Source organism: Paramormyrops kingsleyae, chromosome 24 (assembly GCF_048594095.1).
Source record: "Paramormyrops kingsleyae isolate MSU_618 chromosome 24, PKINGS_0.4, whole genome shotgun sequence".
Lineage (NCBI taxonomy): Eukaryota > Metazoa > Chordata > Actinopteri > Osteoglossiformes > Mormyridae > Paramormyrops > Paramormyrops kingsleyae.
Window position 1 is genome coordinate 11790837 of NC_132820.1, and position 22471 is coordinate 11813307.

At 41.3% G+C, this 22471-nt stretch overlaps 1 protein-coding gene across 6 annotated transcripts in view; it reads left to right on the top strand.

Moving 5' to 3' along the window:
- Positions 1 to 4578: 4578 nt before the first annotated feature.
- The window catches only part of LOC111860809 (CMP-N-acetylneuraminate-beta-galactosamide-alpha-2,3-sialyltransferase 4-like), a 35589-nt gene continuing 17696 nt past the window's right edge, over positions 4579 to 22471 (top strand). Inside the window, exon 1 of one of the 6 annotated variants that reach the window (XM_023844836.2) lies at positions 4579 to 4798. In XM_023844836.2, coding sequence (XP_023700604.1) covers positions 4787 to 4798 — 12 coding nt within the window. In that variant the 5' untranslated portion in view covers positions 4579 to 4786. Of the gene's footprint in view, positions 4799 to 4830; positions 5195 to 21353; positions 21551 to 22471 lie in introns of those variants that run through there. The other 5 variants (XM_023844833.2, XM_023844832.2, XM_023844835.2 and 2 more) reach the window with 5 other exon arrangements.

The following is a 22471-nucleotide window of genomic DNA, read 5'->3' on the forward strand; positions in this document are numbered from 1 at the left end:
TAGCGCTCGTTTAGCCTATCATTTCTAACCGTATTAATCCCAATGAAAATTACCCTTGGTACCTTTTTAAGATGGCTACTTATTTAACAAACAAGTCTGAACCTCTGCTACTAAGTAATATTGGTAGTAAATATTTTATGGACTTAAAAACATTTGTGAACTGTTTATGTTTGATGTCTGATGTTGTATGAGTGATGCGAACATAATATGCGCTCGTCCTTTGTGTTTGAATTAGTTGATGGACAATGAACAAAACTTACCGCCTCTTTAAAAACTGCCGGGGAGATCTGACGGCACACATCACTGGTATAATGAAGACATCCTTCTCCTCGGGCGCTTTTCCAAAACAATTTCAAGTAAACGAAACTTGGATCGCAGCTGCTCAGCAATTACAGATTCGTTTCAAATACCTGGTTTGTGTCCAAAATTCTACAGAGAAAATAGTCATGGCCCATTTTCAGTTTAGCCTTCCAGAAGGACAACTACGAGCCGACTAACGAGAGCAAGTGTCAAACGTGTGGTTGTCACGTAGACCGAAGATACCGGGGGGGGGGGGGGAGATGCCCAAAGGGCTTTAAAAGGGATACAGCTGATACATATGGCAGAGCCCCCTCCTGTACATGCTGAATGTATGTCAGACGGCCGCTCCCGGATTGCAATCTGTCAGAGAATAAACCGGGGATTTGCAACTTCTCCCCGTGTCAGCTGTGAATCTCTTCTCATCCACGGACCCGGTGGAGACGGCGAACTCCAACACTTCGTAGTCCGAAAAGATGCCTAACTGTCACAGGCTGGTCATCTCCAAATAATAAAGGGAAATCCTTTTCAGACTTCTAGATAGCCAAACAGGCACAGGCCATAGTTTAAACTGCAAACTAAGATGAGCTCATCTGAAAGCAATTGCTGCTTACTTATTGCTCGATTCTCTAGGGGCGTAGATCTGGCCGAGCCTCCTCCACCCTAGGGTGACCAGATAATCCATGTCAGGGAGGACACTCTGAGCTAGGACAGGAATTGTAAATTACCATTTCAATTAAGCGGACCTGGATTTCACTTGAGCACTGAGTTCTTGCTGTGTGCTGATTGGTCAGTCTCCTATAATCATGCATGTGTCACTAATGTTAATGTGAAACAGCTGGATGAGTCTTTCAGTCAAGGAAATAAACCATTCAAAGCACAAGAAGAGCTGAACTAATTAGCCGAGCACAGGAGCCTTTCAATTTGAAAGTAGTTTGTAAAACCTGAAGTAGCTCAAAGTGTCCTCCCTGACATGGATTATCTGGTCACCCTACTCCACCCCCACTTGGAAAAATGAACCGGGGGGGGGATCCCTGATTTTATCATAGCTATGTATTTGCAGTAACCCTATATGGGCAAAAGTCCAGTGCTGATTTTGTGCTCAGTGCAGCCCTGTTGATGCCAGGGCCCAATGCCTGATTGATCCTTGTGTTGGTTGGCTTGATTAATAGATGACAATAAATACTTTACTGAGCTCAGATTATGATGATTAAGTTATTAATCTTTTGGACTTTCTATGTGTGACTGAGACGTGGCTGGGTGTTGGTGAGTCCAGTGCTTTCGCTGAATTTTTACCTCATGACTGTTGCTATTTTAACTCCCCACGGATGTTGGGTCGAGGAGGTGGATTAGCGACGATTTTTAGAAATTTTAAATGTAAGAAGATGTCGCTGTCGGTCTCTTTCAGCAGCTTTGAACATAGCGTGTTTGAGGTGGGAAGTCATCATAAAATGCTGTGTGCAATCATCTATCGGCCTCCTAAATATAACCGGGACTTTTTTAATGATTTTTCTGATTTTATGGCTGAAATTAAGCCTAAATATGACCACATTCTTATTGTAGGAGATTTTAATGTTCATGTATGTTGCCCTGATAAGCCAATGACAAAGGACTTTTTGAACCTAATTGACTCTTTTAATCTTGTGCACTGGGTATTTGGTCCTACTCATGAAAGAGGGCATACGCTCGATCTTGTTTTATCGTACGGGTTATCTGTTCTTAACTTGGAGATCTGTGAGGCTGGGTTTTCTGATCATATGCCTGTACTATTTGAGGTTGATCTTGTATACAATACAGTGAAACCTCGCGCTGCTGTTCGGCGCTGTCGCAATATCAACCCTACTACTGCTGCTCAGTTTTCTGCCATTTTTACTGAGAATTATCCAGTTCATGATGTTATGTGTAACAGTACTGATGAGATTCGCTCATGGTTTGCTTGCCAAACAGTTCTGGACACCGTGGCTCCCATTAAAACCAGGCGCCAAAAAAGTAGGTCTGAGCCTTGGCTAAACGATGAGACTCGTGCAGTTAGACGCGAGTGTCGTAGAATCCAGCGTAAATGGAAAAAGGACAAACTTCAGGTGTCCTTTCAAATGTTACGCGACTGTTGGAGTCGTTATCGGAAAACTGTGAAGGATGCCAAGAGCAATTATTTCTCTGATGTTGTTTCATTATGCTGTCATAAACCTCGTGTGTTGTTTACGACTATTAATTTGTTACTCAATGTTCCACAGATGAACTGTATTGAGTCTTCTTCAGACGTTTGCGAAGATTTTCTTAACTTTTTTATTGATAAGTTCTCTTCTGCTAGGGCCTTAATATCATCCCGAGCGTTAATTCATTTCCCCTCCGTCTCGGTGCCTTGCAGTGCTGTTTTTGATGAGTTTCAACCTGTAAACTTTGTCATTTTTACAAGAGATTGTAGGGCATTTGAAGCCCTCTGGATCTCCTTATGATGCTATTCCTCCTCGGCTGTTTAAAGAAGTGTTTAGCACTGTTGGCCCCCGCTGCTCTTGTTCTTGTTAACAGCAGTCTTTCTACAGGTCTAGTACCAAAATCTTTCAAACATGCTGTTCTTCAACCTCTTCATAAAAAACCAGTTTTAGATTCCACAGTTCTCGAGAACTACAGACCCATTTCGAAACTACCCTTTATTTCTAAAGTTATTGAGAAGATTGTGTACAGTCAATTAATTGCTTTTCTGGAAAATCATAATATTTTAGAAGTGTTTCAATCTGGATTTAAAACCTTACACAGCAGTCAGCACTACTAAAAGTGTTTAATGATATATTTTTAGCCACTGACTCCGGTGACTGTGCTGTTCTCGTCCTCTTGGATCTAACTGCTGCATTTGATACTGTGGATCATGATATTCTGCTTTCTCGTTTGGAGCAGTGTGTGGGCATCAGGGGCATAGCATTGGAGTGGTTCCGATCCTACCTGGCGCACCGAACCGTCTGTGTGTCACTTGATGATTCTGTGTCCTCCATTGCTCCTCTACTACATGGGGTGCCACAGGGCTCAATTCTTGGCCCCCTTCTGTTTTCTATATATCTGCTCCCACTTGGCTCCATTCTTAGGAAGCATGGCATTTCGTTCCACTTTTACGCGGATGATAGTCAGATATATGTTCCTCTAAAAAAGAAAGATAACTACTCGGTGACACCTTTACTAAGGTGTTTTGAGGAAATAAAGTCCTGGTTAACCCTCAATTTTTTTAAACTCAATGAAAAAAAGACAGAGGTGATGGTTTTTGGAGGATCTGCTCAGAACCCTCATGTGGATCGGGGTCCTTTATCTAAATATGTAAAACCAGTCATCTCAGATTTCGGTGTCAAAGTGGATATCGATCTTAGATTTGATAGTTAGATTAGAGATGTTGTGAAATCAAGCTACTTTCATTTGAGAAATCTGGCTAAAATAAAATCTATTCTCCCTAGGGATCTTTTTGAGACAGTAATTCACGCCTTTGTCACCAATCGAATTGATTATTGCAATGCACTCTATGTAGGGGTTAATGGTTCCTATATTGCTCAACATCAGCGGGTACAAAATGCTGCAGCACGTCTGTTAACAGGCACTGGGAAGTTTGAGCACATTTCCCCAGTATTGGCCTCACTTCACTGGCTGCCTATATATTTGAGGATTAATTTTAAAATTCTCTTGTTTACTTTTAAAGCATTAAATGGTCTGGCCCCGACCTACCTGTCTGAGCTACTTCATCCGTATTCGCCATCCCGTTCTCTTAGGTCAGCTGATCAGCTGCTCCTGTGTCTGCCGAAAACTAAGCGTAAGCTTAGAGGGGATCGGGCTTTTGCTATTGCAGCCCCAACGTTGTGGAATAAATTGCCTTTACATATTAGACAGGCTTCTTCCGTTGCTGTTTTTAAATCTCTTCTTAAAACCCATTATTTTTCTATGGCATTTCATGACTCGCAATTTGTTGGCAGATGATTATTTGACTATTTTGCGTCATTTGTTCGTATTTTATAGTGCTTGTTTCTAATTTTGTTTTATGTCTTTGTTTATTACTGTTACATGTGCTATTAGCTTTTATTTGTTTCTTTTTTGGATTCTGTACAGCACTTTGGCCCAGAGTGGGTTTGTAAAGAGCTCTATAAATAAAGTTGGTATGGTATGGTATATTAAACTTATGATGATTAATAACTTAATCATCAATATTAAACTTCCTCCTACGCCGATGCGTAAATATAAATGCATCTTTTAAGAAAATTCCGTTTCGGTTGGCGCGAAGTGCATGTGTGGACTGAGTGTTGGGTGGCACGGGAAACCATACTGGAGCCGTTTGGTGTGTGATGTGCCCGCAGTATTCCGCTACTTGGGCAACTGGGGGCCGCCTGTACAGCAGCTGTCTGAACCACTGCCAACGGGCGGGCATCTCGCCGACGCGCTTTCAATCTCACTCCCATTCGCGCAGGCAGCACCCGCAGAGCAAACATCTGCAAACCAATAGAGCTTCTTTACTGAAATGCTTATAGCGGTGAGTCCATGTCACCATACGCGATTGCAAGAGACGCGCGGATATCTCCATCCACCCATCTTCTGTAACCGCTCATCCGATTTAGTGGGGGGAACGGAAGTGCGCATATCTATGTATAGCGTTTACTGGTAAGACATGAGGAGGGCAGGGGTAGGAGCACCAGCAATAGATTGACAGACAAAAAGGGAAGCTGTACTTGTTTCTCTAAATTCTATACTTTGAATGAACGCAGGGTGTCTTAACAGAAAACAGTCGTAAGTAATTTGAGCACAAAATAATAAAACAACACTGCTACCTTCCTGACTTTGGCACTGGCAGAAAGAACAACCTTACGTTACCATCTCCCATGAAATTCACTATATGAAGGCGCAAGTAACTGAGCGAGTCCCGTCTCCGGTGAGTAGCAGCGATGAGTCGGAATAAAGTTTGACGCTTTGGGGTTTAAGATAAGATCTGGGTTAACGCTGATCTATATATGTACGAAGTGTGTGCTTTTAGTTTAAATAGAGGGTTGTCAGAGGGGCGCTGAAATTGTGTTAAAGTCGTATAAATAACTACCGACGATCTCATGCACGACGGTCCTATTGCCTGGGAAGCTCTTCGAGCGTGGTGAAATTGGTTTTATATTAGCTAGATATTCGGCTTTACCTTCCCTATATCTTAGAAACGACCCCATCAAAATCAGTAAACTAACATTTCTGTTTCAGAAGGATAGGCTATATACAGATTCTACTACCACATATAGTATAGTGACTGATATGTTCATTCTTTTAAACGTCGTCATGCAGCGTTTTCCGCGAAATCGATAAATTATTGTTAGAAACCCAATCCTGTGTTAAGGATCGTCTCTAAAGTGCATTCAGTACGAATGAGGGAACGAGGGCTTGATACTGGAGCATTTCTGCTACGATTTTCTAGCAGACAAATCCGTGAAGTTCTTCACGTATATACTAAACCGATTTGTGACACTTCAAAGTATGTAGCCTAGTAGTTGCCAAATATTATGATGACTGACTTACTGCAAGTTGAACTTCTCAGAAAGCTCCAATGTTCAGTATATACTGTAGTAATTCGATGTATACTAAAAAAGCGTCCACATCAGTTTCTCTTACTTGAAAGGTTGTAGAAGTTGCCAAATGTGATGACTGACTTACGCTACTGTTCAAAAGTTTGGTGTCAGAAATTTCTTCGCTTTTGAAAAAAGCAAGTTTTTTTTGTCCATTAAAATAACATCAGATTGATCAGAAATACCGTGTAGACATTGTCAATGTTGTAAATGACTATCACAACTGGAAATGGCTGTTTTGGTGTACAGAGGCCCATTGTCAGCAACAATTAGCCCTGTGTTCCAGTGGAATGTTGTATTTGCTAATGCAAGTTAATCATTTTAAAAGGTTAATTTATCATTAGAAAACCCTTTTGCAATTATGTTAGCACAGATGAAACCCCCCCCAAATTCCCTACAAGGGGACAATGATGCCCCGGGGTTGGGGGTTGGCCATCAGAGGCCAGTTATATGTGCCAGAGCAGCAAGGAACAAAAAGGAAGCGTTGAACCGTCATGTCTGATATGCTCGAAAAGGTCGTATCCGTAATACAGTTGCACCGAGAAGCGCTGCTTTGTATTTTCTATAATGCTTCCATTTGGAAAATAAAATAGCATAATCCATATTTCCTTTTTCTTTTGAGGACCACGTATTTACATTAGATCCAACCCTTCATGCACCAAACGAATAGCCTTTTTACAGTTAGGATTAGAATATGCCTGCTGACTGATTACCTTCCTTTCACATGGTCGTAATCCACCTTGTCCTCAGTACACAAGTACTGAGGACACAAAGGACCAGGGGAGTTTCTAGCTATTGAAATGAACAGGGACTAAGTCAAGTTTACCTGGGGCTTGATTTTTTTTATTTATTATTTATTTTATTTTTTTTGAAGGAGGATGATTGGCATCGGGGCTAAAACACTCAGCACTCATCTTAAAATACTCGGGGCTGTAGCTACAAGTAATCGGACTTAACAATGCCTATTGGAAGGATTGTTTCAGTCGTAAAACCCATGCAAAATATCTAGCAAAATAAATAACTGAAGGTGTCAGTATGAGAAGGCCGGGCAATATGGACCATTTCTCTCTCTCTCTCTTTCTCTCTCTCTCTCCCCCTCTCATATATATATACACACAGACACACACATATAAAACGAAAGAGAAGCCAAAACGGAGACGTTGCGTGACCCAATTTCGGCCAAGCTTTAGCTGTCAGACAGATGGCCTCCTCACATTTGACTCTACATTACTTTGGTGTGCAGAGGAGTTCATGGTCGACTCAATGACTGCAAGGTGCCCAGGTCCTGTGGCTGTGAAATAAGCCGAAATCATCACCCCTCCGCCACTGTGCTTGACAGTCGGTATAAAGCGTTTGTGCTAATATGCTGTTTGGTTTTTGCCAAACGTGGCGCTGTGCATTATGACCAAACATCTCCACTTTGGTCTCTTCTGTGCAAAGGACATTGTTCCAGAAGTCTTGTGGTTTGCTCAGATACACATTTGCAAATCTAAGGTGTGCTGGTGTGTTGTTTTTAGAGCGAAGACGCAACCCTGGCAACCCTTCCAAACAAGCAATACTTGTTTAGTATTTTCTAATTGTACTGTCATGAACTTTAACATTTAACATGCTAAGTTAGGCCTGTACAGTCTGAGATGTAGCTCTTGGGTTTTTTTGCATTTTCTCTGAGCATTGCATGGTCTGATCTTGGGGTGAATGTGTGGGGAAGTCCTCTCTTGGGAAGATTGGCAACTGTCTAGAATGTTTTCCACTTTTGTATAATCTTTCTCACTGTGGAATAATATAATTCAAATTGTTTGGAAATGGCTTTATAACCCTTCCCAGATTGATGGGTAGCAACAATTACTTTTCTGAGATCATTGCTAATGTCTTTCCTCCTTGGCATTCTGTTAACACACATCTGAATGCTCCAGATCAACAAACTGCCAAAACTCCTGCTTTTATAGAAGGGGTCACACTTGCTGATGATCAGTTAATCAAATATATTTGATTAGCAGCAGACGTCTGCTACTTACCCTCTAAATTCCTATGGAAGCAGTAATTTTTCACACACCGTGTCTGCATTTTGGCTTAGTTTTTTTTTTTATGAATAAATAAATAATACCATGGTATAATATGTCATGTGTTTTTCATCTGATGTTGTATTTACCTAATTTTAAGACCTGCTAAGGACCAGATGATTTTTTTATGTCCTGATATGTAAAACCTTGGAACTGAAAGAGGGTGTACTTTCTTTTTCATATGACTGTATATATGTTATATATATATATATATACACACACACACACACACACACACTATATGGAGAAAAGTATTGGGACACAAATTTAATTATTGAACTGAGGTAATTGAGGTATTCCGTTCAGACTTCGTTCCAGAGGTGTATAAAATCAAGACATGCAATCAAGTTTACAAACATTTGTTAAAGAATGGGTCATACAAACGTGATACTGTCATAGGATGCCGCCTTCGCAATAAGTCTGTGAAATTTCTTCCCTGCTAGATATTCCACGGTCAACTGTAAGTGGTGTTATTGCAAAGTGGAAGTGTTTAGGAAGAACAGAAACTCGGTCACAAAGTGGGAGACCACATAAAGTAACAGAGCTGGGTCGCCGAGTGCTGAGGCGCATAGTGTGTAAAAGTCACCAACACTCTGTTGAGTAAATAACTGCAGAGTTCCAAACTTCCTCTGGCATTAACTCCAGCACAATAACTGTGCACCAAGAGCTTCATGGAATGGGCTTCCATGGCCGAGCAGCTGGACTCTGGAGCAGTGACAATGTATTCTGTGGAGTAACAAATCACCCTTGGCAGTCTGATGGTTGAGTCTGGGTTTGGCGGATGCCAGGAGAACGTTACCTGCCTGACTGCATTGTGCCATCTGTAGAGTTTGGTGGAGGAGGGATAATGGTATGGGCTTGTTTTTCAGGGGTTGGGCTGGGCCCCTTAGTTCCAGTGAAGGGAACTCTTAATGCTTCAGCATACCAAGACAGTTTGAACAATTCTATGCTTCCAAATTTATGGGAGACGTTTGGGGAAGGCCCTTATCTGTTCCAGCATGACTATGCCCCAGTGCACAAAGCCAGGTCCATAAAGACATGGTTAAGTGAGTTTGATGTGGAAGAACTTGAATGGCCCTCACAGAACCCTGACCTCAACTCCATCCGACACCTTCGGGATGAACTAGAATGGAGATTGCGAGCCAGGCCTTCATATATAACGTCAGTGCCTGACTTCACAAATGCTCTTCTTGATGAATGGGCAAAAATTCTCACAGACACACACCATTAACTTGTGTAAAGCCACAAAGGGGAGACCAACTCCATTTTGATGCCTATGGATTTAAAATGGGATGTCATAAAGGTTCCTGTAGGTGTAACGGCCAGGTGTCTCAATTCTTTTGTCCCTATAGTGTATCATGTGTCTACAAGGATTTATTATGCATATCCAAGGTGACCGGGTAACAACTTGTGTTCAGATTTTGTTACTGACTTCTGCTAGAAGGTCAAATGGCCCTGCACAGAGATATTACGTAACTCTCTGTCACCAGACTAGCGCCATGTTTGTTTAGCAGGGACTAGCTGAGAAGACAGAAATGTGCCCCAAACACCTCAGCAAGTGGTTTGAGTGTTTGGACCACAATGTACCATGGTGGCCTTATACCAGCTTTCACTAACAGGCGGTCCGGGTCCGGACCCAGAAGCTGTCCCATACGGACCCGGACCAACAGCCAAAACATTTAGTTATTGTTTAAAACCTGACGGGGCGCTTTTATTTTAACCGGCGCAGCGTTTGTAGTCTTTTCGGTAGTGGTTTAGCAGTAGAACCGCCGTTTCCCAAGCCAATGAACGTCAAACGCCTTTGACCGCCAAGCAAGACGTATAGTTCGGCGTATGCAGCCAGCCAGCTGGCCGAAGTTCTATGTCACGTGACAATAAATAATGTCAAAACGTTTTTGAATTGTACTGAATTAATTTGATTTGACAGTCAGGTATTGATTACATACAATGTTGATGCAACTAATAGGCTACTTAAATATACTGTATATCACACTATTAAATAGTTAGACATTATGATCTTCCGGACCTTTGCTTCAAGAATTTTTCTCTAACTGGACCTCTTTAAAATTTAGTTGAATACCCCTGCCTTATACCCTCGTGATTAGTGCTGTTCACTTGCGATGCAATTGCCCAAGACGCATTTTAATACCAACCGAAGCACATAGACACAGACAGACAGACAAACGGACAGGTAGAATCATCCTTTCTTGGGAACATCTGCAAAACATACATGTAAACGATATACAGCAAGGTTTCTGTCATCCGTTTATGTCTTAAAAATACATGCTGTATGTAAGCACTGTCGCCCATTTTGGAAGCAAATAACCATCTTCGCGGTATTTACATATTTAAATTATTTATTTTGACCCAATTCCGAGAAAAAAAAGATAATTACAGTTCCCTCGGGTTGTTCAGAAGGGGTACTTGAACCGCTTGTTACTCAGACTGCTGTGCTACTGACAGACCATTTCTGTGGGATTACCGTTTCCAAGGACCAAGCCTGCCGTCATCTTTAATTTGACAGCATTAGGTGACTTAAGTGTTTCAACTCACTCAAAGCATTAACTGTGTTGACTGTTGACCTGCAAACTTCAAATGCATCAGAACTTCTGACTGGTAAAAACAGTAGATTGTACCTCATCCTTGCCAAGCGTGCAGTAACGTCTGCAGTATGACGTCAAAATCCAGGGGCGAACGCGCGACGTCCGCATGATGTGGCAGAAAATATACATGCAGACGGTGCAGATTCGTTCTGCTAATCTCTCGCTTTGTTCAGAAAGTTCCGCGTTATCAAATTACCCCCTGGGCACTGGGAGGCAAGAACGACAAATCACAGAAGACAGCAATGATTATCTCCTTGTCGTGTACTCCCTGTTCAGTCGTTGTATGTCACCATTGGTGAACCTACAGGGTTTCCTCTTCTCTTTGAAAATATACAACTATAACTATGCAGTTCAGACATTTTCATTATTACAAGTCTCAAAATAAAAACAATTCAGTTGAGCTCACAGGACTTGATCTCCCGATAAGAGCCTGATATTACTGAGGCATTGTGGCAGTCAGAGCCATTTCTTGATGTATGTACTGAGTGTTCACTTCATCTGCTCAACTTCGACGATGGGAACCTCATAGATCATCAGCGGCCACATGAGACGGGGAAGCAATCTTAAACTGCGGGCACCAAACTTCCCCGGAAGTGGGATCTTCTCTATATCGGCAAAGCCTTTGCTGGATTGTTTTGTCAGTTGCTCGCTCTGACTGGAGTCCGTGAGCCAGGGGTGGGGAACCTGATCCATGGAGTGCCGTTGATGGTACAGGTTTTTGGGATGGCTTCTCAATCACCCAATACTAGTAGGTCCCTAGGACTGGAGTAGAGAACCACTGCTGTATTATTGGCTGATTCAGACCCGCAACAACACCAGTCCTCCATGGATCAAGTTCCCCACCACTTGCTTCAGGCTTGAATTGTACAGTGATCTAAGCTGTTGACCAGCCTCCCTAATATCATTGGTATGGGGGTTCCGCCAATGTGGAATCTTTGGTCTTTGACCTGTCCATTGATAATGGAGATAGTCCTGGACTTGCTGGGCTTAAACTTCATCCATGCCCATGTTACCTTGGAATGAAGTTTTTCCAGAAGTCACTTTGTATGTGCGGTGGGTGCAGTCAGAATGGTCATATCATCCATATAGGCGCAGATGGGGAATAGTCATTGTCTGGACATCAGGCAATCTCCTCCTACTACCCATTTGGATTCTCTGATCATCATTTCCATGGCCATGGTAAAAGCTAAAAGCTAGAGGTGGCATCTGCATTATTCCTACTTCCAGGGATTGCGAAGATATGGTGTACTCTGATGTTCTGAGGCAACACGGCAGATCTTGGATACTTCTGTCCAGTTTTGTGATGGTCACTGGCACACAGAGGTACACAAAGGCTGTCTAGAGGATAGTATGCAGGGCATTTCTGAAAGCACTGGCCAGGTCAAGGAGTGCAACATGAAGATCTCCACCTTCCTTTTTTGTACCCTCGATTCGACATTTGACACCATATTAAGGCTGAATGTTCTAATCTTGAAAAACCTGATATACTGGCTTTCTGTAATGAGATGTCAATTTAGTTATTGTCTTTCAAGTAGGTTGTTATCCTTTGTGCAACAATGCTGAAGAAACATTTTCCCTGTAGTTCCCTCTGCTTATGTCTCTGATTGTCTGTGTATGTTGTTTACAAAGGATCTTCAAGTTCTTTCTTTTATACCTGAAGCGTTCTGCTCATTTGCTTTGTGAACCCTGCATGGATCCTTGTAGGAAGATGTTCTCACCTTATCATCCTTCTTATCTTGAATTCTGAGGTTTTCTGCCCTCTGTAATCTTGCATTCTTTTAGCCCCATTTGCAGGAGGTTGATTCCCACCCTCTCGTTTATTGTCCCTTTCCTCCTTTGCTTCCTCAATTCCCTTTTCTCTTTAACTAGGCGCTCAATTTCTTGTTGACTTCTAGACTTGGGTGAGGTTGCTGTTGCTTTCTTCTTCCTTGGATCTTTTGCTCTAAACCTTTCTACCCCATATTCTTAAATCAGATTGATCATCCTCTCCAGCTTCTTCTCTGCTGTTCCTCAAAGAGCTTCCAGGATCCTGCTTAGATCTACACTGACCATTTCCTACTCATTTTAGCTAGAGAAGTCTGGCCACTTCATATGTGGCCGATGCACTTTCTTTTCCATAACACATTGCTTCTGGATTGGTTCTCCATTCTCAGATGTCTCCTCTGCAACTGGGATATTGATGCAGTGGACTTTGGGTTGTGTCCTGTAGCTGAGATTCAGTTGACTGACTTGACCATGTTCTTCGGTCATTCTGATCTATGTGAGATCCCAGACTCTCCTGCTTCTGGATCTTCATTTGTCCTTGGTGTATTCTTAGGCCTCAGAGGGACGTACCTTGGGTCAGCCACAGCTACATATTTGGAGCATGTGTCCAGCAGTTGTCGATCCTGCGGCAAACATGTAGTTCATTGTCATTTCCGTTCCTGTGTCTTTTACCGATATGTCAGCCGATGAGCCGTCTTCTAGCTTCATTCTTGCCGGCTCAGGGGTGGTTTTCCGTTGTGGACTTTTCGTACCTGTTACCATGACTCCTGTTTACTAACAGGTGACTGAACCCACCGTCGTGGGTAGCTTGCCCATGACAGCACCATTACGGTCTTTCCCTCCTTGTCCGCTGCCTTTCCAAGCTGTTACATCCCTTGTCGTCAGCTGCACTTTCTCAGCAGTCACTGGATTTATCCAGCAAATCAGTTGAGCTCAATCCCATATTGTATTTGACAATCCTTCCTTGAAAGGTAAGTGCTTCACTTGAGTCAACAGGTGAGCACCCTCCTTCCTCGGTGTTTCATTGTTAGGCCTCCGACACCTAAAGGGGGCTCAAGGGTGTCAACCGCCGTCCCATGTGCTTCCCCCTCTCCTTTCACTCCTACATGCTGATGGTCATCTTGCCCCCCCCCCAGTTCTGGTCGTTTCTTTTAAGCCAGAGTCAGCTGCTACTTCACTTGGTAGCCTCTTCCTAGGACTCATTAGCCTGTCGGGGGGGGCTGCCTTTGGACTCCCAGCCTTTTCAGCAGCCTGATGGTTGACAGGGTCACAAAATCCCGGCAGCCAACCTCTACAGGAACCATATATCTATATAAATCATGGCTAAATCTGTGTTGCGTGGGTCAAATAAAGTGACTTTGACATAAAATCCTTTCACTCCCCTATGTCTGCCAAGTTTGTGATGGGATCTTGTCTATATCAGCATATAACTGATTTTTTTAATCAGTTCATGACGTTGCTTTGAAAACCGTAAGTGAATGTTTATGAACAAAAAAACATCTAAAACCTATTTGGCAAATGGCTGACAACCATTGAAAGTGTCCTTAATAACTGCACCCTCATTTTAAGATATTACTCTTCAAGAAAATAAAACAAAAATCGCCAATTGTGATATTTTAACCTGTAAGCCATTTTCAGCGCAGTTTAATTTTATTTGTATAGCACATTTTCACAACAATACATTGTTTCAAGGCTTTTTGCATTATCCCTGCCCAAAGCCCCCAGTGAGTAAGCCAGAGGCTACAGTGGCAAGGAAAAACTCCCCAGAAGGAAGAAACCTTGGGAGGAACCAGATTCAAAGGGGGAGCCCATCCTGCAGGGGGCAGCAGAGGAAGGGGGGGGGGGTCCTTAGTGGTTTGCACTGGGGGTGTACAATGGCACATTTAAGGGGGCATGTTCTGCAATGCCCCCCCTCCCACCTTAATGCCGACCCTGTTTCTGTAGTATCATGTTTTGGGTTCGGTTCTTTGTAGAGCTAATTTTAGTTATGATAAATTATAGGTGTACCAGAAGAAAACAGTAAAATGACAAAGATTTGCCATCACCACACTAATACAAATCGCAGAATGCTTTCCTCATTGTCTAGAGCAGTGCTTCCCAATCGGCTCCTCAGGAATCCACAGTTGGGCCATGTTTTTACTCGCTCCAAGTTCCTTGCAAGACAGTCCACATTTTTGCTCCCTCCCAGTTCCCAGTAGGAGACATGGACTGTCTGTGGGTCCCCGAGGACTGGATTGGGAGACACTGGTCTAGATTCTTCTTTCTGCAGCCGATGAATGAGCTTATTGTGAAAGTTGCCTTGGCGATTAGCAGCGCTGCTGACTTACAGGCATGAACTTGCGGATGCACACGTGCTCTTGCTCCATGAGTTCCAGCCTCGTGCTCATGAACAGGTCATGTATCCCCCAAGAGGAGAGGACCTGGTTTTTATGAGAAGCTGCTCTGTCCAAATCCAATAGAACAAACAGGATTAGGAGGACATGGAGCCTGTAAGGGAATGAGAGCTTGTGTTCAGTCTTAAGACCGATGATAATTCCCAACCCTATAAGAGTTCTGTTAAATGAACTGTTTGCTTAAAAATGATCTAGCTCCTGTTCAGTCCAGAAGCAAATTTACTTTGGGGAGTATTATACCTGTTTGCTGCCTCCCTTTTCAGATGTTAAAGAAATAAAAATAAAAACATTACCTTAATTACCTTATTAATCTAGATCATTTAATGCAGGGGGGGGGGTGAATATGAAAAAACGGGGAAGAATTGAAACATTAAACAGAAGACTGCTAAAGCACATGTTAGATTGACTTCACTTCAGATAAAATAACTATACAAACAAAATTAATTTTAAAAATAAATAAACTGCTACAGTGGAACCTCGTTACAACGTACCCCGTTTATAACGTTTACACCAATACAACGTTCAAATTTCGATGTCCCGAATTCGCGTAATGCATTATTCCATTTGCCGGTATCGCTTAGAACGTACATCTTTACAGCGTAAACTTCGATATAACGTATGATTTTCAGAGGAAAATAGGCAAATTGACCTTCGTTACAACGTACAGCCTCATCTTCCGAGCGCGCGCACAATTCAGAATCGGGTGTAACAGGTGTTACACCATATTCTGTGACCATCATATATTGTGACCATAGGAGGCGCAAACTCCCGCGTGCACGCGCTTGTTACGCAAGTTACCTAAGTCTGCGGTTGAAAAGCGCTATCGCTCGACGCGACTCGTTTTTATGCAGACGAACCCACCAGTGTTTTAACTTTCATGACGGATACATTGTACAGCATAGTTTATGAACATGCCTTATAATGTTTAAAGTCTCATGGATAATGCGTACAATCCATGAATAGAGTAAAGTTAAATTGCATAGTCGGTGTGCATTCTAAATGTAATTTTTACGACGGTAATCTGATTTTACACGCCAATACAGTGGCTAATTAAAATAAAGCGACAGTTTCAACAATGGGACACATATAGGTCGTACGTGGAATATTACCACTAAAATGTCAACTTAGAAAATAGCAAATATGTGCGTGTGTATGTGTGTGTGTACATATATTTATTTTTTTTAAAATGTGTATTATACATTTATAACATTCATAATATAAATACATGCTCTATTACAGAAATGGTGAACCCAGAGTTTATAACTAAATACTAGAACTCGTGGCCATGAGTGGAAATTAGCGGGAGAACATTTTAAAACAAATTTGAGGAAGCACTTCTTTACACAGCGTGTAGTTAGAGTATGGAATAGTCTTCCTGCTAGTGTAGTGGAAGCTAAAACCATGGGTTCCTTTAAATCAGAGCTAGATAGGATTTTAACAACTCTGAGCTATTAGTTAAGGGTCGAATGGCCTCCTCTCGTTTGTAAATTTCTTATGTTCTTATATTTGCAAAAATTATTTGTACAGAAAAAATGAAATAATGAAGAAATGAAATAAACCCTACTCAATACATGCTTTTTGCTTACAGATCCAGTGTGATGCATGTGGAAGGTGGTACCACCTGACCTGTGTTGGGACAACAGATACTTCAAAAGAGTACTGCTGTCTGGCATGTTAATAAATTTTGATTTTCTTTTGATTTAAGTTGTAAATACTTTGTTCATATTTTAAATTCAGTTTGTTGATAATTCAAGTTCAGAATAAAGTTTATTTTTGGATGTTCTGAAATTTATTAACAATTATATGTGTTTTATTCTTAATTCTAGTAATGCTAGTACATATAGATGTAACAGTGTATTGTTCTGCAAAATTGTAGCTCCAACAACTATGCCTATTTTTCTGTAATAATAGCAATCAGATATCCATAAACACGTCTCCAGACTTAGTAAACAGATACAAAAAGGTACAATAACAAAGCAAGATGAAAGCCCACCTTTTCTACCTGTTAAATGTGATTACTAACTGGGACTTGGGAGAGGGTGTCACTCTGCTGTAACTCTTAAAAAACTTGTGATGCACAGAATACTTAAGTGGAGATTTTATGTACTGGTATTTAAGACAGATTTTGTAGCTGGAATGTATTGGCAACCCCTGAGAGTGTGGTCTCCTGCTATCATATTATGTGACCCTAGCAAAAATATGATGGGACAATCAAACCTTTGTAATACATTACATAATCAGGAGACTTTTTAAGGTTCTAATCAGCAGGCAGTCCCCGGCATACAGGTCACCATTTGTGATGGCTGCTATCATATTATGTGACCCTGGCATAAATCATGCAAAAACATATTGGATCAACCAAATCTTTTTCAGGTGATGACTTTGAGCATGAACATTTCATAATCAGGAGACTTTTTAAGGTTCTAATCAGCAGGCAGTCCCTGGCATACAGGTCACCATTTGTGATGGCTGCTATCATATTATGTGACCCTGGCATAAATCATGCAAAAACATATTGGATCAACCAAATCTTTTTCAGGTGATGACTTTGAGCATGAACATTTCATAATCAGGAGACTTTTTAAGGTTCTAATCAGCAGGCAGTCCCTGGCATACAAGTCACCATTTGTGATGGCTGCTATCATATTATGTGACCCTGGCATAAATCATGCAAAAACATATTGGATCAAACAAATCTTTTTCAGGTGATGACTTTGAGCATGAATGTTATAAATGTATAATACACATTTTAAAAAAAATAAATATATGTACACACACACATACACACGCACATATTTGCTATTTTCTAAGTTGACATTTTAGTGGTAATATTCCACGTACGACCTATATGTGTCCCATTGTTGAAACTCTCGCTTTATTTTAATTAGCCACTGTATTGGCGTGTAAAATCAGATTACCGTCGTAAAAATTACATTTAGAATGCACACCGACTATGCAATTTAACTTTACTCTATTCATGGATTGTACGCATTATCCATGAGACTTTAAACATTATAAGGCATGTTCATAAACTATGCTGTACAATGTATCCGTCATGAAAGTTAAAACACTGGTGGGTTCGTCTGCATAAAAACGAGTCGCGTCGAGCGATAGCGCTTTTCAACCGCAGACTTAGGTAACTTGCGTAACAAGCGCGTGCACGCGGGAGTTTGCGCCTCCTATGGTCACAATATATGATGGTCACAGAATATGGTGTAACACCTGTCATCTACATCGCTTAGCAACGCCTAACTGTATCAGTGGTGTAAAGTACTTGAGTAAATGGACTTCGTTACTGTACTTAAGTATTTTTTTGGCTACTTTGTACTTGTACTGAGTATCAAAAATATAAGCAACTTTTACTCTCTACTCCACTACATTTGTGACTGAATATATGTACTCTTTACTCCACTACATTTGAACGGACGCTTACCGTTACTCGCTACATTGTGATTGCGTGCGACAAGTCAGGATCTTTATCTACCACGGCTAATTTCTTCAAGTATGTCTGGCTGCAGCCTGCAGGAGGGCGGGGTTGGACATCCAACCCCGCCCACATCCAACCCGGCCCATTCGTACCGCGAAAGCCACGCCCTTGTCCAACACGTCTTAAAGCGGAAGCCAAAGCGAACTCGCAGAACGGAATCGTTGTAGTACCTGTTATGTCATTAAGTTAAAAATCTTTAGTATCCCAGTGTAATAACAGTGCTATCTATTATTTATTATTTTGTTTGTTAATGTTTCTGCTAGACACACTATTGACTGTCAATTACTGCACAAAGATTTTACTGTGGGACCCGCATGGTTGTTTGTGGTTGTTTTGCTGCTGGTTAAACGTTTCCATCAGTTAGCTGACTATCTAGCCGACTCACTACCAAAACTATGGTAACTAGGTAAAGACCTTCTTGCTGATAATATAGCTTCCATGTAGTTAACAAGACTTGACACTTAAAGACTTTGTGCGTCATCAGATATTACTGTCTGCTCAAACGACTGTTCAGCTTGCTTCCTATGGGTTACTAGTTATTAGCTAGTTAGCAAAGCCACTGTGGTAGCATCCATTAAGGCTGTGCGATATAGCAAAAATATTTTTATCATGATCATATCAAACGATATTGATAATTATCATGGTGTAATTCAAGTCATTATTTTATTACTAGGAGTGCTCCATTTTTGCTTGAAATACCCTTAAGAATTGCCCTTAAGAATTGCCCTTAAGACACCATTAAAGTCAGCTCTGAATTTGTTTTTTTATTAGTTTTTTTATTGTTTTACCTTTTTTTTGAACATTTGAGTTTGACTGAGATTGACTTTTTGTTCTATTTTCTTCTTCTGCCATTTTGAAACATTGAGGTGTTCAATTTAATGTCTATATTAGGAAATAAAGCCTCATAAATAAATAGTTCCTTTTTTTCCACATTTCTTGGTGTTCTTTGAGCCTACATTCAGTACGAGTAAAATACTTAAGTTCTTTTAAAATTGGATACTTTACGACTTTTACTCAAGTCTTATTGGAATTGGTGACTTGTAACTTGTAATGGAGTAATTTATACAGTAAGGTATCTGTACTCTTACTCAAGTATGGTTTTCAGGTACTCTTTACACCTCTGAACTGTATGAACCTATCCTCACGAAGCATTCCACGCAGGCCGGACTCCTTGCATGCAGACCCCGTTTTTTCATGGTTTTGCATGGTGTCATGCTGCCGCATATCAAGCAAGATGCCTGCTAAAAGGAAACGTATTTCGCTGACCGACAAGGTGGAAATAATTCAGAATTATACATGGCAGCCTTATACTGCCGACGCGAACTAAGTTCTGAAACTGTGTGGTTATTGGGGTAATTGTGTGACATATAGTGAAAGAAATTAACAAAAGACAGATGTCTTACACATGTATCGAAATTTATTTCAGCCAATTGAATCGTATACAGGTGCATAATTTCGGTTTGACATTAGGTTACAGTAAGGCGATTTGAACGATAAGCCGGCAGTGGATTTTGCGTTATGTCGGCTGTCTATGAGTAACTGATATTAACCTAGTTTGAAGAATATAGTTCCTATTATATTCTTCAAACTACACAAGCTGTATGTCGTAGTGTCTACTTGAGGGGTGTTTTCTAAAAGTTTTTTTATATACATTTTGTGTTCTATCATTCATTTTGAGGGACTTGGTTACAACGTACTATGGTTATAACGTACAAATTCTTAATTCCCCCGAGGTACGTTGTAACGAAGTTCGACTGTATACTCTACTGGATGACCAAAATGTTCCCACACCGCTGACTTGGATGTGTCGGAGTCCTCTGGAATCTCAAGGTTATTGTCCACCTGGAGCTAATGAAACTAGCCTAGCGCTTACCATAGGCGCCATGATTGATCCAAAACAGTCATGTGACACACTCAGCTGGAAGACGATAAAATTGGTGTAAGGTGTGAAATTTACATAGCGTACAGCTTACCCTAACTTTAAACAGAATAATAACATTGTGATTTACAAGTGTTATAGTGTTAATAATGAAAAATGACTTTTGTAACATTAGTGACATAATTGGGAACTGAACAGGCTGCAGCGGAGTGGGTTGTAGTTGGGGTTCGGGGGGGCGGGGGATATCATGGTACCATCTTCCAGAACTGCGACATGAGGTCGTAACTGTTGTATTGTGGTTTTGGTCTTGGTTTCAGATCCGTTACACCATTCGAGAGTGCACATGTGCAGGCGTTCCAGAAGTACTGGAAATTTTTGCTATAAAGGGCTAAAATGCTGTGAAACACGTATTTGCTGAAATGCTTCGATGCTTCGATGACGCCTTCATTGTGGCTGCACAGGCCAATGTCATAGTGGCTTTGTAAGTGCAATGGAGTGTCACACACATTTACCATTTTTTTATATGTTGGGTTGACAGTGCTTCAATGTTTTCAATAATTTCAATTTCTTTATGCATTTATTTGGGGGCAGGTAGTAGTTTTTCACCCCCAGCCAAATCTGTAAAATTAAAGATTGAGGCCTTACAACAACACCACACACTCTCTGCCTGCCAGTTCCTCACCCATGCAGAATACAGTGTTCTGCAATGATGTATTCGTCTTGCTGGTTTCAGATTGTACTGATAATTCCATTCATGGCCTTCACTAGCTAATATCATAAAAATAACAACAAACAGTAGGGGACTTTCAAATGGTGGGTACACCACCAGATTCCTCATTTCTGGGCATGGTTGCTTTTCTCTATAGTACAGTACTCTAATAATACTTATATCAATATGTACTTTGTGGCCAAGGTCAGTTTGGGATGGCATCACTGGGGGCATCGTCAAGAGCAATGACTGACCCCCACCAACAGGATCGGGGGCCACGCCGGAAACCACGGCGGATTTTCATTACGTGATCGTGCTCTTGCTAATTAATAGTTCACTTGGATATTGTGTAAAGTGATGTGAATGCAATGATGGCAGTGGGTGAGCGCTTGCTGCACGACAGTTTCGTCTGTGTGCTCAATCCGTCTGTGAAATCGGACATAATTTAGAGAGTGAACTTTAACATTCATGTAAAACTCACGATGTGTGTATTGTGAAACAGGATGTTTTGCAAAGTATGGTCACCGGCTTTGCTCTTGTGACTCATCCTGACTCTCACCAGGAAGGTCACACTCTGGTGCATACATGTGTGTATGTGTGCGACCTTTTAAAGGTGCCTTTGCGGCACAGAAATGTGTGTGAAATGAGGTGGGTGTCCTAAGCCACTGAGGACTGGTTTGAGAAACACTGCATTAGACCACCACTGGCTGCCACTGTCAAACTGGCCACAGATGAGACTGTCAATCTTACTACTTTATTTTTTGCATCATTTGACATTCTGCAATGTGCAGGTGAGTGAAACGCTTGTGTTCAAGTCTCACAACAACTGCAATGGAAAGTGCAATTGGAGGGGCACAAAATAGTGCGTCACTTTAGAGATAAATACAGTAATAGGCAGTGAATAGGTTTATTGACCAGCGTTCAGCATTTTGATGGTCAGTGACCACGACGCTGCCCTGCTAGCTAACAGTAAACTTGAAAATTTTCTCTGGCGAAGCACCGCGAAGTGAATTTTTGATTAGTCACAGAAACTGTCAATGAAAGAGATAAGGTGAACCTGTGTGGTGTATGACTCTAAACAGCAGCTGTTTGCCTTCAGAAATGTTAAACATTTCTTCTGAGGAATTCCACCAAAAAAAAAAAAAAAACGAGGCATGCTATATTTTCTGACTTTCCAGTAAGCCTATAGCTTGGCTGTTTTTACGTGGTGTGGTGTTTTTCCCTGTCGACCCAGTACCACTGGCGTTAAAATGTATCACTTTTGAGGTGTTCATATCTGGGCACTTAAGCAACGTAGTTTTGTACAGAAAAAAAAAAGCTATACTGTGGAAATATATGCAGCAGTAGCAGACCTATACGCTGTTTTTTTGCGATAGGCGTACGATGCTGTTCGGTATTAAATTACAGAAACTATATGGCTGTTCTTACCAGAGATGTTCTTTCTGACATCGGAATACTCCCACTAAACATTGGACGTCGGATAGGCGTGCAGATCATGTCTATATTAGGTCCGTCAGTCAATGACCAATTCTGGACAAACTAGGTCCACAATTTGAACGTCCATCCATGACCCAACTTGCACGTCAATATGACATTCAACATTTGAACGTAATTTTTTTGACGTTATTTTAACGACTATGACAGGTGCAGGAAATATAGTTTTATTTACAAATATCAACATTGTTGTTATCAACATAATAAATGTGAATACA